The 15,794-nt window shown below is 43.8% G+C and overlaps 1 protein-coding gene across 1 annotated transcript; it reads right to left on the reverse strand.

Annotated features, from left to right (window-relative positions):
• LOC102178345 (pregnancy-associated glycoprotein 1-like) lies at positions 6,676-15,033 on the reverse strand. Its single transcript, XM_005701178.2, has 9 exons — positions 14,954-15,033; positions 13,727-13,877; positions 12,634-12,751; positions 12,418-12,536; positions 11,610-11,803; positions 10,559-10,675; positions 8,705-8,846; positions 8,519-8,617; positions 6,676-6,825 (listed from the first exon to the last, which is right to left on the reverse strand). Exons 1-9 carry the CDS (start codon positions 15,004-15,006, stop codon positions 6,676-6,678), a joined length of 1,143 nt encoding a protein of 380 aa, XP_005701235.2. The 5' UTR covers positions 15,007-15,033.

A 15,794-nucleotide genomic window follows, 5' to 3' on the forward strand; every position in this document is an offset into this window, starting at 1 on the left:
GAGTTGGACCATAAAGAAAGCTGAGCACCAAATAACTGATGCATTTGAACTGTGGTGTTGGACAACTTTTGAGAGTCCTTTGGATTGCAAAGAGATCCAACCAGTCCACCCTAAAGGAAATCAGTTCTGAATGTTCACTGGACCAATGCTGAAGCTGAACCTCCATTACTTTGGCCAATTGATGGGTAAAACTGACTCATTATAAAAGACCCCGATGCTGGGAAAGATTAAAGGCAGGAGGCAAAGGTGAAGACAGAAGATGAAATTGTTGGGTGGCATCATCAACTTGATGAATATGAGTTTGACCAAGCTTTGGGAGTTGGTGATAGACAGGGAAACCTGGCATGCTGCACCCCATGATATAGCAAAGAGTTGAACATGACTGAGAGATTGAACTGAATTGATGTACAGAGTACAATCAGGGAGCAGGCAGAAGTCTTTAAGGAAGCTGGAAAGAACAGCTCCTGGACAGGTGACAATTTGGGGTCAGCTGGCCATTTGAAGCTGGAAAAGCTGTAGGGAAGCAATTCTATGCCAGGTGGAGAGAATGGTAAGAGAAAGGCCGGGTGGCAATGCTGGGATTTCCCAGAGGACTAGATCCCTCTTCTATTAAACTTTATCAATGTTCATTATTGTCAGGTGATTGGAAACATGAGTTTTGTTTTGGAAGTGGTAGAGCAATATTGAATGTAAGGACTGATAATGAAGATGAAGCTCCAACACTTAAGCCAATGATGTGAAGACTCAGCTCATTGGAAGAGACCCTGATGCTGGGAAAGATCGTTGACAGAAGGAGAGGGAATAAAAGGATGAGACTGTTAGATAGCATCACTTACTCAAAGGACATGAGTTGAGGAAACTACACGAAATAGTGAAAGACAGGGAAGCCTGTTTTGTTGCCGAACATGTAAGCACAAAGAGACAGATATGACTTAGCAACTGAACGATACCAATGAGAACACAGGGTCCAGTGAAAGCTTTGGTCCTGGATGGAGTGGAGAAATATTTTGTTGGAAGGGGAGGCTTCCCAACCTCTGGTGCAGGTCCTTGAATCCAAGGCAAGGAGCACAAGATTTTGAATGTGTTACCAAACATTGTTTCCTATAAAACACAACACAACAAAACAAAACAAATCAAACAAATAAACAAAAAAACACTGTTTTCTCAAGGAGAGAGAGCTTTAACTGAGTTGTGCTCTAGATTTTACTGAGGGATTTTAAAGGGATCTGGAGTGGGCTGAGTCTGCAAAAACCAGGTGAGCAGTTGCTGGAGGACGAGGCTTGTGATAGACATTCTGCATTAGGTGGAAAACGAATCCAGAAAAAGTGACCTTTGTGGAGTGTACATGCCAATGTATCATATTTTTTCAGTAGATCAGTTCAATGTTGTTTTGGGGCAAGCTTGAAATGTAGGATGGGTGGTTTGCTTTTGTCAGTTCCTGTGGGAAGTTAGATGACTAAATGTCTGGTTACTTCATTGCTTTTTTGGAATCATGCTTGGGAAAGAAAACTAGATCATAGCCACACATATTTGGTCATTAAACAGCAAGCATAGGAAGAGTTTTAAGGCAACTATAGGTAATTTAAACATGAGGGGCCAAATGGGGACAGTTTCATTTAACAGGCTGAGATTGGACTGTACAGGTTACCAGAGCTGTTGCTATGACAAGTAGCCATAACAGCTACTTCTTGCTACACTGGAGATGTGGGAAATGGAAAAGAGACCAGAAGTGTTACAACTCTCCTTGCAGAGTGATTTCAGTCTAGAAGTAGTTGACAAGGAGAAGCTGACTGGTAAGGCTGGGAACAGAGCAATCTGAGCCAGTAATCATTAGCTCTTGTTGGGGCCCGGAAAATAGAAGCATCAGCTCAGTCAGAGTTCTGGGTCAAGGTTCAGAAATAGATGTCATTTGGCTTGAATCAATAGTTAGCCTTGGGGATGGCAGCCATAACTTCTAAACAGAAGATTTCCTTCTCCCCAGGTGACAGAATAATTCATATTTGTTCCAGACTCAGGAACCCAGAAAACTCTCTCAGGGCCAATTGTTCTTAGCAGGCACACATGCATCTACAGGTGAAATTATCATCATGGTGCCCATTGTCCAGATGAGAAAACTGAGGTTAAGGGACTTGATCAAGTTCACACAGCTAATCACATGAAAAGCCAAGCCAAAATCCAGGATAACAGTTCTCAAATTGTGTGATTTTGCTCCACACCTGCTGGGAGCCAGCATGGGAAATCCCACCCATGACAAGGTTATGTGGAAGAGAACTGTTAAGCAAGGCTTCAGGACTCAAGGGTCTCCCTGGGCCTATTCGAGTGTCTATCCCAAGACCAGAATCTGTCTGTTTCACTATCTTGTGTCTTTCACCAACTTTCCTGACATACAGGGGGCTATCTCCGACCACCTTTCTGTGGAGAAAATCAATTTAGGGCTCTAGCTAATAAGTCTCCTGAACATGAGAAAAATATTTCAAATCAAACCCCCTCTGTTAGTATTCTAGCTTGCTTGGTGGGTTTATCCAAACTCTTACAGCTCTGCATGTGTTTTTTTACAGCCTCCCAACTGTGAGAGGCATGGGAAGCCTAAAACATAGAGCCTTTCAAAGAGTTAAAAGTTATTAGAGTAGTGCTGGTATAGGATTTCATTATTGGGCCAATGCTTGTTGCTAAGTTCCCGTATCTCTTATCCACTGTGCACCTGGGAGTGCGTAAGTTAACATAGTTGGAATGTAAGAAAAACAAGTGTAGCCTTGAAATTAACCACATCAGATCTTTGAGCTAATTGGTTCTTTCTTGTAACTCACTGCACCTTTGCTCCATGAGAAATGTAACTCTGTTTAACTTTTTCTGAGGCTGACATAGATTAGAAATATAAAGTAAAAGCATTTCAAGGGAAAATAAGTTTTCTGGTTGAGCAGCCTTTATCAAAAGAGGGCCGTAAAATGTTCACAGGTCTCCAAGGGCAGAAGATAATGTACACAATATTGTTTATGGGAAAGGTATGCAGAAAAAAACCCTGGTTTCGATAAAGACAAAACAGATGTAATATTTGGGCTGACTCTGTATGATTTTGCAACTTTCATTTCCCTCTATGTACAAGCAAAGGTATAAAAGGCCCCTTTGAAAATAAAAATAATGGGCCTCGCTCAAAGAAGCTTGGTCACCCCGTCTCTCTCTTTCTCTCTCTCTTTTTATTTTTATTTTTTTCTTTCTTTCTCTTTCTTACTCTCTTTCTCACGCTGATCCCTTGGAGCATAGAGGCTCCCTGCGTTCACTTATCTGCCCGGGTTTCTCAGACCAGAATGGGAAGACGTTTTGCATCTTCACACCTTTGGGAGACTGGGAGGACACTTGTGGCCTCCATGAACTGGGCAAACTCCTTGTCTTGGAGTTTTATTGGCTTTCTATGTAAATCAAGGAATATCAGCCTCTTTCTCTCCTCTATTTTATTATCTACAATATTCTTTCCTTATCTCTCTCTAAATCATGTGCTGATGCCATTTTTCCTTCAGGTTCCCCTGGATCTTGTGGGGGCTGGACCTCGGTACACACTGACTGGGAGTGGTGGGTGGTGATCTGGCAATAATGCTTAGACAGAAGCAAGCAGTATTCAGGCTTAAATTAAAGTCAATAAGGGAAACCAGTAGAACATTCAGCTATGACCTAAATCAAATCCCTTATGATTTTAGAGCAAAGATGAAAAATAGATTCAATGGATTACATCTGTTAGCCTGAAGAACTATGGATGGAGGTTCATAACATTGTATGGGAGGTGGTGACCAAAACCATCCCCAAGAAAAACAAATAGGAGAAGGAAAAGGGGTTGCCTGAGGAGGCCTTAAAAACAGCTGAGGAAATAAGAGAAGTGAATGGCAAAAGGGAAAGGGAAAGATATACTCAATGGAATAAAGACTTCCAGAGAATATCAAGGGGATATAAGAAAGTCTTCATAAGTGAACACTGCAAGAATTAGAGGAAAATAATAGAATTGTAAAGAGTATAGATTGCTTCAGGAAAATTGGAGCTACCAGAGGAACATTTCATGCAAAGATGGGCACAATAAAGGGCAGAAAAGTCAAAGACATAACAGAAGCAGATGAGACCAAGAAGAGGTGGCAAGAATGCACAGAAGAACTGCACAAACATGGTCATAAAGACCAGGATAGGGATGATGCTTGCGTCACTCATGTGAAGCCAGATATACTGGAGTATGAAGTCAAGCAGGCCTTAGGAATCATCACTACAAACAATGATAGGAGAGGTGATGGAATTCCAGCTGAGCTATTTGAAAATCCTAAAGAATGAGGCTGTAAAAGTACTGCATGCACTATGTCAGCAAATATGGAAGACACAGCAGTGGCCACAGTGCTGGAAAAGTCAGTGTTCAATACAATCCAAAAGAAAGGCAATTCCAAAGATGTTCGACCTATCATGCAATTGTACTCATCTCACTTGCTAGGAAGGTAATGCTCAAAACCCTTCAAGTTAAGCTTCAACACTACAAGAACTGAGAACTTCCAGATGTACAAATTGGTTTGAGAAACCAGAGATCAAATTACCAACATTCATTGGATCATAAAGAAAGCAAGGGAATCCCATAAAACATTTCTGTCTGCTTCATTGACTATGCTAAAACTTTTCAGTGTGTGGACCACAACAAACTGTGGAACATTTTTAAGGAAATGCTAGTAGCAGATCACCTTACAAGTCTCCTGAAAAGTCTGTATGTAGGTAAAAAAGCGGCAGTTCGAATTAGACACAGAATAACTGAAAAATTTAAAACTGGGAAAGAAGCATGACAAGGTGTACATTCTCACTCGAGTTATTTAACTTCTATACAGGATACATCATTCGATATGCTGGACTGCATAAATCTCAAGCTGGAATAAAGATTGCTGGGAGAAATATTAACATCCACAGATATGAAGATGACACTGCCCTAAGGGCAGAAAGCAAAGAATTAAAGAGCCTCTTGATGAGGAGAGGAGATGCAAAAACTGGCTTAAAACTCAACATTCAAAAAACCATTCACAAAAATATACTGAATATTCATGGCATCCAGTCCCACCACATCATGGCATATAGATGAGCGAAAAGTGGAAACAGTGACAGATTTTATTTTCCTGGTCTTCAAAAACACTAAGGACCTTGAGTGCAGCTACAAAATTAAAAGACACTTGCTCCTTGGAAGGAAGAAAGGCTATGAAAAACATGCACAGTGTATTAAAAAAGCAGAGACTCACTTTGATACAGAAGTCTCTAGTGTCAAATCTATGATTTTTTCAGTAATCATGTACAGATGTGCGATCTGGACCATAAGAAATGGTGAATAGCAAAGAATTAAGCTTTTGAATGGTGGTGCTTGTGAAGATTCTTGAGAGTCTCTTACACAACAAGGAGATCAAACCATTCAATCTGAAAAGAAATCAACCTGTGACCCCTGCTGACTCGGCTGAGGCATCTACTGAGGGCCTCCGGATGGAAAGAATCGATGCCTCCTCTGCAAAAGTGCCTAACCATGGCAGCTCCAAGCAAATAGTTTGTAGCCCCACCCATGGAGAAGCTCAGAAAGGCTGAAGGCTTTGTATACTCTGGGTCCCCCAATACATGTGTTGCATTTTCCCCAGCAGCATTGAAAGCCAAGGAAGGGGCATTCTGTGTCCTGGAGGAGGGGTATGGTTCAGGGATCCACTGGGGCCACCACTTACCAACTAGGACTGGAAAGGACAGAGAAGGCATATGTGGCAGAGAGCTGGTGATTGGGGTGTGGGGACAAGAGGGAATCTGCTCTGCATGAAGTAACTCACCCAAAGTCCCCTGGAGGAGAAGCCCGGTGATAAGATCATCTGAGATGGGACAAAGAGAGACTATTTCATTGCCCCTTATGCTTCCTCTGAATGAAGAGGTGGTGGAGTTGGTGGGTCATCACAAACTCTTCCAGGGCCTATACCATCTGACAGTCACTATCCTTAGGGCTGCCTCTCCCCAGCTTCAGTTATGTAGTTCTGGAGGAAATTGACAATCATGTGTGCTGCCTGGTCAGGGCCTAAGACCATGTAAAACCAGTGATAAGACCCCATCTTCCTACCAGGTGGCTGATCTGGGGCTGCACATGTGATCTGAGGTGGGTCATTCAGAGAACACCCTTGAACTCTGATGTCTGCAAGCTTCTTTCATTACTAGGTGATGCCTTCGTGATTTAAAACCCTAGGGCAGGTAGCTTGGACTCCCTCACTAGGTGTAGAAGCCTTAAGGAAGAAAGCTGCCAGGCTAAGACCATCAAAGAAGTGCGAAGGGAAAGAGTGAGAGTGAGAGAGAATTGATGACTTCTGATTTCTTGGGTCCAATCACTGAGATCTTTGTATTTGCTCTGATTCTTGTATCTTGGATTCCCAGAATCATTTCAATAAGTCTCCCTTTTCCTTAAAGCCATTTGGAGTAGGGTTTCTCTCAATTTTGATTCAGACTTGGTTCTAGATCCTTCACTCCCAGACACAAACAGAGGCAGCCATTTTCTTCAGCACCATTACGAGTGAAACGCTTTATTCTTTACTGAGAATAGGGTTTGAAGACCAACAAATACAGTTCACAGCATCCTGGGCAGGAGTACCCTAAGTGTGATTTAGTGTTTGCTTGGAGCACCCTTACTGATTCCTGAACCACACCAAGCATTTATACAGCCTGTGCTAGGCCAATCCTGTCATTTCCTCTATCAAAGACTGAGAAATACACCCTCAGGAAGACTTCACCGAGGATCCAGCTCTCTGTAGATAGACTCAAAGGGTTCTCTTTAAAGGTGGTATAGCAGTGGCCTCTAGAATCCTGGGGGAGTTGGAGACACACATCAGTCAGCATGAGCCCTTACCGGTGACTCCCCCCAATATCCAGACCAAGCACAATTCTTTGTTTTATTTCCCTCTTTTGGTAAGTATCAAGGGGTTTTCTCAGCAGCAGGGAATATGAGAGTTCATCCAAAACCAAAGAGGTCAAAGACATGAGGTTGTCTTGTGGAAGGGTGTGGTGAGTGGAGGACTAGGAGTTGGGGAAACGGAGGAAGGAAAAACAACAAAGTCCTACTGTAGAGCGTAAGGAAATATATTCAATATTCAGTGATAAACCATATGAAAAACATATATATATATATATATATATATGTGTGTGTGTGTGTGTGTGTCTGTGTATAACTGAGTCACATTGTTGTGCAGGAGAACTTAATGCAACACTGAAAATATGCCACACTTCAATATAATTTTTTAGATAAGAGCAAATGTGTCCCTAGTTCCCCTCACTCCCTGTTTCTTTCCTTCTGATTCCTGCTCCTTGTTTTCTGTGCAGAGAAAGCTTGTCCTCCTCCTGCAAGCCACAATCCATACTTTATTGAAAAATTTTATTTTGTATTGGAGTATAGCTGATTAACAATATTATGAATTTCAGGTGGACAGTAAAGGGGCTCAACTGTACATATCCAAGTATCCTGGTCCCAAAGACAGCCCTCCCATCCAGGCTGTCATAAAACCGAGCAGAGTTCCCTGTGCTACAAAGTAACTTGTTGTTGGTTATCCATCTTAAATAGAGCAGTGCCCACAACACGTTCTTGCAGATTTAACTCAGGAAATCTGAGAAGCATTCTTTGACCCATACTCGCCCTCTTTGGCCACTCCAGGCTTGGTTGGATAATGTACTCTCGTTCCCCATTCCCATGGGTCAGTCCATAGCCCTCATCACCCCTAGTAAGTTCCCAGTGCCCCAGTGCAGACAACCTTGAGATGCCATTTGCAGGGAATCCAGTGCAGTTCTACATAGAACCAAGCAACCCTCCATATGGCTCAATGAGTTTGTGGTTTTAGAATTCCTGAAATTCCCTCTCTTCCTCAAAGTCTTTGAGCCCATCAGCCTGCTCTGAACTCTCTCAGGGAGCTTACGTGAAGCCTCCACCCTGTGCTGGGGCTGAGCAGTCACTGTGCACCCTTCATTCTTCTTAGGATCCAACCTCCCCACAGAGGGGTCGGGTACCCCAACTCACAAAGGAGGCAAGGGGAAGATGAAGCCGAAAACTAGGCTGAGCATGTAATTTATCTTCAAACCAAGAAAACTTCAAGAAGGGAACAGAGACTGTTAACTTATGCTGGGACATCACACTGGGACTGTCCCCAGCCATTCTCCTTGTAACATGGCCTATTTCCGGGACTGTGAGAGCTGAATTTCATGTTCATGCACGTACATGTTCAGAACTGAAGCTCTTTGAGAACTGAGGACCTTAGTGTTCCCCTCTCCCTGACTCCCACCATTGCCATATGGTGTGGCATCTCAACATTTATTTCAGGAAGATCAGTGTCCCACACAGCCCTTTTCTCTCAAGTGATTGTATTTGTGGGAGGCCCTGGCCCAGCCACAGGGCTCAGCAGCATCTGCAATGCTGCGACATGGCCTCCAGAAGGCGCCCTCCTCCCAGCATAGCCAAAAGGGTTCCTACAGGCTGCAGTTTGAGAACGAACCCTCAGTGTTGTCCCCTCACCTTGAGGATGTAGGCTCGACCTGGCACTGGGTAGTTGATGCCATTGATGGTGAAGATGATAGAGGGCAGGGTATTTACCACAGAACATGAAACGTAGTGCTGTTAGAGAGAGAGGGTGAGAGGTTGGCTCTGGAGATCCTTGTTGTGTATGGAGACTGGGAGTGACCCTGGGGTATGACCCTTTACCTTGGAACCCCGTGGCCTGGCGCCGATGAGATTCTGTATGTTATTGACCAGTTTTCTTGGGCCTCGGATCAGTGATGTCCCGGTGTCAATAAGGGCCTTGCAGCCACCAGAACAAGCAATAACCTTTCTTTTCATGGTGATGCTGAGAGACAAAGGAAGAAAGCTGGCATCAAGGTCACTCTGAGTCTCCCCAGAGTTGTCCCCTTCCCGACTGTCTCCTAAACAGCCCTTCCTCTCTGGCCCTCTTTTCCTTTCCTCTCGACACAGTGTCTTTCTTGACATCCTCGAATGCAGTACTTGAATACACCAGGATATTTTGTACCTTTACACAAGCTGGCCTTCATTGCTAGAATACTCCACTCCACTTTGACAAAAAAAAAAAAAAAAAAAAAATCACTTCTAAACTTCCAGATCCCAGTTTAATTGTACAGTTTTTGGGAAGTCTTTCCCCCAGTACTTATCAGTCCCCTGTCTTGGTCAGTCTCTGTAGACCCTCCCTCATGTCTGCTGCTGCTGCTGCTAACTCACTTCAGTCATGTCTGACTCTGTGCGACCTTACAGAGAGCATCCTACCAGGCTCCACCATCCCTGGGATTTTCCAGGCAAAGTACTGGAGTGGGTTGCCATTACCTTCTCCTCCTCATGTCTAGCATGTACCAAAGTTACAATTCACTATGTGAGCAAGTCACTTCATGTACATCTGCCTTCTTAGATGTGAGGGGGAGTTTTATTCTTCTTGCCTCACTAAAGTGCCTGGCAAACAGTGGATGCCCAATGCTTGTCTGTTCAATGAGTGAATGTAGACTTAGAAAACAATAAGAAACCTCCAGAGAGCTGTATCTGGTGGGGAACAAATAACGGATCGCACACAGAGTGAGGATGGAGATTCGCAGGGGCAGCAGATTCTCATAGTAAGGGGAGAGAGGGGATCCTTTGGGAGAGGGTGTCTCCCAACACTGCTCCTACATCCAGCTCAGACCCTGAGATCCTGGTCAAGAAATACATGACTAGCCCACAGAAAAGCCAAAGGATAGGTCAGCTTTTGTCTGAGGGTATTACACAGAATCCTACCAATTATGCCTCTTGTCCTCAGGTCACTCCTGGATCCCACCTTCCTGAATCTCTGTTATAGACCCTGTCCCACTGTGTGCCCAAGAACGTGGGAAATCATTTTTATTAGTTGCCTTCACATCTTAAGACTGCAGCCAAGCTCTTTTCACTGCTGGGTAGTTGCTCCCTAGGAAGACCAGTTTTCCCCATTTTCTCAGGAATGTCCTTGTTTTTAAAATGACATTTATCTGTACTGAGAACTTTCTATGTCCAAGGTGCCCTGAAAGTCGGTCATCTTTTCATAGCTTTGTTCATACTTGTGAAATTCTCCCTGATCCTCTGTTCACCACATTGTAGAGTCCTCTAACCATGCTCCCCACCTCAAAGTGCAGTGGGTGCAGCCCTCTCCCAGCTGCACAGACCTCTCTGGACCCTTATAGGACCCTTGTCAGAGCCCTGGTCAGAGAGCCTGGGGATTATGAACTCATGGGTTGTTAGTGTATTTATGGGCTTTTGTGTTTGTTTGTATGTGTGTTTGTATGTGTCACTGTGTGTGCTTGTGTGTCTCTGACTAGCTATGCATGTTTTATGTGTCTCTGTGTATGTTTATGTGTGTCTGCTTGTGTGTTTCCATGTGTCTGTGTGTCTGTCTATCATTGTGGGTGGTGTATATGTCTGTGTGACCGTGTGTCTGAAAATACATTTGTGTGTGTCTGCCTGTGTCCATTTACGATAGTGGGAGCATCACTTGGGCTGACCCTCAGAGGGAGGGTCATGTGGACACTCCCGTACACATGTGCTTACCGGTCCATGTAAACACTCCAGTTGCCCTCTTCAAACAATGGTACCCAGTTGAGCTCTCCCTTGTAGTAGCGGTGGTCCACTCCACCAAACATCACCACACTGCCCTCCCGCTCGTCTCTGTAGAGAGAAGTGAGGACGTGATCCTTGGAGGACAGTAACAACAGCACTGTCTGAGAGCTGCACTTGTCCACCCATCAAGGCCCTAATAAGGTCCTCATGTACAGATGCAGAAATAGCTTCTAGGAGACATTGAGATCCAGACTGAGGTCTGTTACTGACTAATGAGTGCCACAGAGGAGGTTAGAAGCTGAATCACTTGGCTGGACTCCACCCAGTGTGTCTTCTGAAGATGCCCTGGACCTCCAGCGACCTGAATGCTGAGACACTCTTAGAGGAGAGGGTGCTGAAGTGTTTTGGTTTTCTCCTTGTCCAGCTTGTCATTTTTCAGGAAAATCAAAGAATGAGAGTTCTAAGGGTGTGGGTTCAGGTCACCCAGAGTTGGCTCTGCTGGCTTGTGACCTCTAATGTCCAAAGGGCCCACACTCAGAAAGGGCCCCACCTCTTATCTCCCTGTCTTTAAATTCCTAATATTTCTTTTACAAAGGGTCCCACACTTTTGTGCCCCAAACTTTCATTTCTCACTAGCTCCATAAATTGGGTAGCTGGTCCTGGGCTCCCAGTGAAATGCAAATGAGGAAGCAAAAATATCCACAATTTTCCATATCCACCTTTTCCTTCCATCCTTATCAAATTCATAAGCAAATCCTAATGCCTTTCCTTCAACTTGTTTCCTGTTGCCTTCCATTCGCCTTCTTCCTCACTCACCACCCCCTACACCAAGTTACTGGTCTTGAGCCCAGGAGTAGGGTTGTGTTCAAATAAAATTTTATTTATAAAAGCTAGTGGTGAATCCAGGTAGGGCCTTGGGGCCATAGTTATCCTGGGTTAGATTATCTCTTAGGATACTCTTCTATCAAGTGTTCTAATTTTCATGTAACTGAAAGCATTTTACAGCTAATTTGGATAAAGTGATTGTCCATCTCAGACTTACTTGCTCAAGTAGAAGGCAAAAACAGGCTCAGAAATGGCACCTTCATTCTTCAGCTTGTCAAAGATGGGGATGGCTCTAGACAAGGATTTGTTGGGGTAGTTCAAGCCCAAGATGCCATCATAAACTGTGCCCACAAACCCGGATTCTGCCACGCTAAGACCGAATGGCTGGTCAGTACTTACAAGGTCCCCAATCTGTGGGAGAGAAGAGTGTTCCCACTTACAGATACATGAAGTGGGGCTAGGACTGGGCTGGAGTGCATTGCCATTAGATCCTCAGAGAAGAATTGAGGCTGTGCTCTGTCTTACGTGCCCCATAGATGGTTAGACTAAGCTGGAAGGGTAATTTGGGTTCCTTTTGAGAGAGGCTGTGAATTTAAAAATCTGCCCCTCTGAAAAACACCACCTGAGTGAGTCAAAATTGCCTCCTGGCTTCTCTGCAGGTGGGTCAACCAAGAGTCAGGCCAGGTCCCATTGGTGCCCCCTTATGGACAAAACAATCGAGAGCAAGCGAGCCTTCTCTTTGGCTTCTCTGATCACTTCTTCTTGCTCCCAGCAAAATGAACTTTGAACTGTTCATGGGCAGAGGAGCTGCAAGTCCACAGCACAAGCCACTCTCTGGGTTAGCTAATTTGCTTGTTCATGTGTCACCATGGGCACTGCCTCCCCAAAGACATGATCCTGTGGATAAATGGCCAATATCTATGGGAGTTAGACTAGGAAGGGTCCTGCCAGATGGTCCTGAATCTGTTTGCCAAGCAGTGGCAGCTTCATAGCCAGTCCTGACTCAGCGTTTGTTACACTGTTACCCGAACTGTGTCATGAACAACAACTCCTCTCATTGTCCCAGATCCATAGGTGATGCTGAAGGTCTTTTGGGTAGACCGGAAGGTGGAAGACTGATGTTGTCTGAACCTAACACGTGTAGCTGTAGACACAAGAGATGAATGTCATCATGTGCCACGGTGGAAATAGGGTGGCAGGGCAAGTGAAGGATGGTCCGGGTATGGGGTGTCTGTACTCACCACAGGCTGGACTGGTGCAAAAGAGGGAGTGCACCCAAAAGTCAGCTGAGCCTGTGTCAAAGACAACCTGGAATTCCTGTGGGGGTGTTCCAATGGTGATGTTACCGATGTAGAGCAACTACAGGGTGAAGGAGGAAATGGGTTAGTGCAGAACTGTCTACCCTCTATTCCCACACTGATGCCTCCCTCTGGGTGTCACATTCTCTTGAGATCACTTTCTAACCACAGTGCAGCTCACAGACTTTGGTCACACAGGTGTTTGTATTTGATATATATTTACCTGTGCTACATTGTATGCAGGATATTGACTCTATGACCAGGCTTCGAAGTGGTACCTCCTGCATGGGAAGCCCAGAGGCGTAACAACTGGGCCTCCATGACCATGGAACACTCAGGGAAGTCCTGGTTCCTTCATTTGACAAGCTCTGTTGTCCCTTCAAACCCAGCCTCAGCACCCCCTTCTGCAGGAGGTGCTTCTTGATCAACCCCAGCCACTTCCTCTAAATTCAGACCACATCCAATCAACACCACATAAGTGATCATTTCATTTGACATGTATTTACTCTTTGCCTATCTCTCAGGCTGGCATGGGCATTCCTGAAGACAAATAAGCCCTTTTCTAATCTAAAAACTGTAAGAACTATGTTAGATTCTTATGGCCATAAACAGAATACAGGTTCAGTAACTTTTTACTGCTGTTTTTCTTGCATCTGTGGAAACTGAATTCCTCTACCTGGCAATTCACAATTACTTTGCAATTGTTTCTACCTTTTGTTAAGTGATGGTTCACTCTTCATCTGTAACTGAGTAGCTCACTTACTTCAGAGGGAACAATCACCCTCAAACTAATGACACGTATTTGACAAAGAAATGGATATTTACCAGCCACCTGTTAATTGTCAGGCCCAGTCACAAAGACCAACAGTTGAGGATGAGACTGCCTTCTCCTCTGGTTAGGGTCCCTGTTTTCCAGTGTCTCTGCCTCCTGCAGGAACCCTAACCCCAGAATCCCACCTGGCACCTCCAGATGAGCCCTATGCTAGGCTAGAGCACCAGGAGGTTTTGTGAGGCACCGTCCTTCCAAAATACTCACATCATAGATGTTTCTCAGTGGGTGAATAGTTAGATTTGAGCCACGAAAAGAAATCTGGGACAGTCTGTAAGCGTTCTTCTTCAAGAAATTATTCAGCATGTTTTTTCCACTGAGGGTGTTTCTCATGGTCTTCACTCTCCTTAGAGGTATTCTTTTACCAAGCATTTGACAAAGAAAACAAAGAGGATGCTACAATTAGCTGTCAGTGTTAAGGTATAACTATCATTGTAATGGCCCTGTGTATTTTCTAATCATTTTTATGAGGCACATTGTTATTATAATTTTATGCATATACCATGGCGAAGACATAGATTTGAATGCAGGTTCTTTTCTCCAATCTTGGGTAAGCCATAGGACCATGTGGTGTCTCAGTCTCTCCTTCGGTAAATGGTGGAATATAACAATACAAACCCCCCAAATAGAATATCTTGGGAATAAGAGAAGCGATGGATACAAGGTACCTGATTAATAGGAAGTCTCAACAATGACAGCTATTAGCATTGCTGTTGCCATCCCACATATCCCTTCTCATAGAACCTCAAGGAAGGAGGTAGAAGGGGAACTCATATCCTCTTTTACAAGGGAGCAATTTGAAATGCAAAAGGTTTCTGAGTTTGCTCCAGTCACACTGCTTGTCAGGCACAAAACAGTGTATATAAAATAGCGCATCTTTCTCCAAGTTGAAAGAGAAGAGAGAGTTGAAAGAAGAATCCAAGATATAGGGAAGAAGGAAGGGAAATTCAGAGGCTTGAGAAGGAAGTACGAGTAAAATGAAAAATTAAAAGAAAACAACACTAAGAGAAATAGACTCCCAGTGACTTCCAAAGAGATGGAGAGATAAATAACAGTGATACAGAGATGCAGACATAGGCATATACACACTGAAGTAGACAGGGAAAAAAGAGAACATGTTGAATAAAATCTAGAAAAGTGCTATTCCAAAGGAACACATTTACATCTGCATAGACTGTGCACTGAACAGTTGCAAGGAGTTGTATTTTCAAGTCATGATATGAGTGGATCCCAATTTTGTTCAACCCAATACTACACCAAGACCTTGGGATCCACAGTTCCTCTAGCAAGTTACTTATCAATAAGTAAGAGTTGAACTTTAAGACTCTTAGGGAAATACTTCATTCCCTTCTAAACCTGATGGGTGGAAGAATAATCATATAAAAAGAAAAATCCGAGAAAGGAATATCATGTGACATACAGTAGCCGACTTACTTGACTATGCACTCTGAGAAGGCCACCAGCCCGAGGAGTACAAGCCACTTCATGCTTCTTTCCTGGATCCAAGTACTCAGGGAAGTTTAGGTTCTTTGCATATAGTGCTGACTGGGAGCCCCTAGTTATATGTGCTCTGACCTACCCTAGTTTTCCCCTTTAGGCCACTGAAACATCTGGGAAAAAAAAAAAAAGGAAGAAACAAAACAAAACTCATGATAAAATCTTTACCTTCATCAGTGTCCTTGGTGAGGGGACTTTGAAGCTTTTTAGAATACAGAGAATTGAACTGTCATCTCTTCCTTGATCCTTGGCTGGAAAATCAAACTGATCTTCATGGACATCTAAGAAGACGGAGAACCTTGCCTGCTTGGAGAAAAAACTGCTAAATACATCATGAAAATGGATACTAGGGGCCATGCTCAACACTTATGGTTTCATGTCGTCTTCCTAGCCACTTCATGCTGTCTTCATTGCTGTCTTCATGTTGTCTTCATGTTGTCTTCATGCTGTCTTCATCGGAGAAGAGATTGCTAGGAGGATAACTTCTCAAATGGCAAAGTGAAGACTTCAGGGACAGCCTAGGGACATACAACTGGCTTTAAGTAGTGGGTCTAATGGCAGACATCAGGGAAACCTATGATGCCAGTATATATCATAGATTTAGGGCAGAACAGTACTTCAGTTGTATGGTTTCAGTATTGGAAGAAATGTCATCCGCATCCACAAGATATTTTATATCATCCAACAAATGTACAAGGAAGAACTGTGTGCTAGGCTCTGGGTTAAAGGCTTCAAAGTCAAAGTTGATCAAGACAAAAGTCGTCTTTATCTTAAGAGA

The sequence above is a fragment of the Capra hircus genome, chromosome 29, assembly GCF_001704415.2.
Source record: "Capra hircus breed San Clemente chromosome 29, ASM170441v1, whole genome shotgun sequence".
NCBI classification, from domain to species: domain Eukaryota; kingdom Metazoa; phylum Chordata; class Mammalia; order Artiodactyla; family Bovidae; genus Capra; species Capra hircus.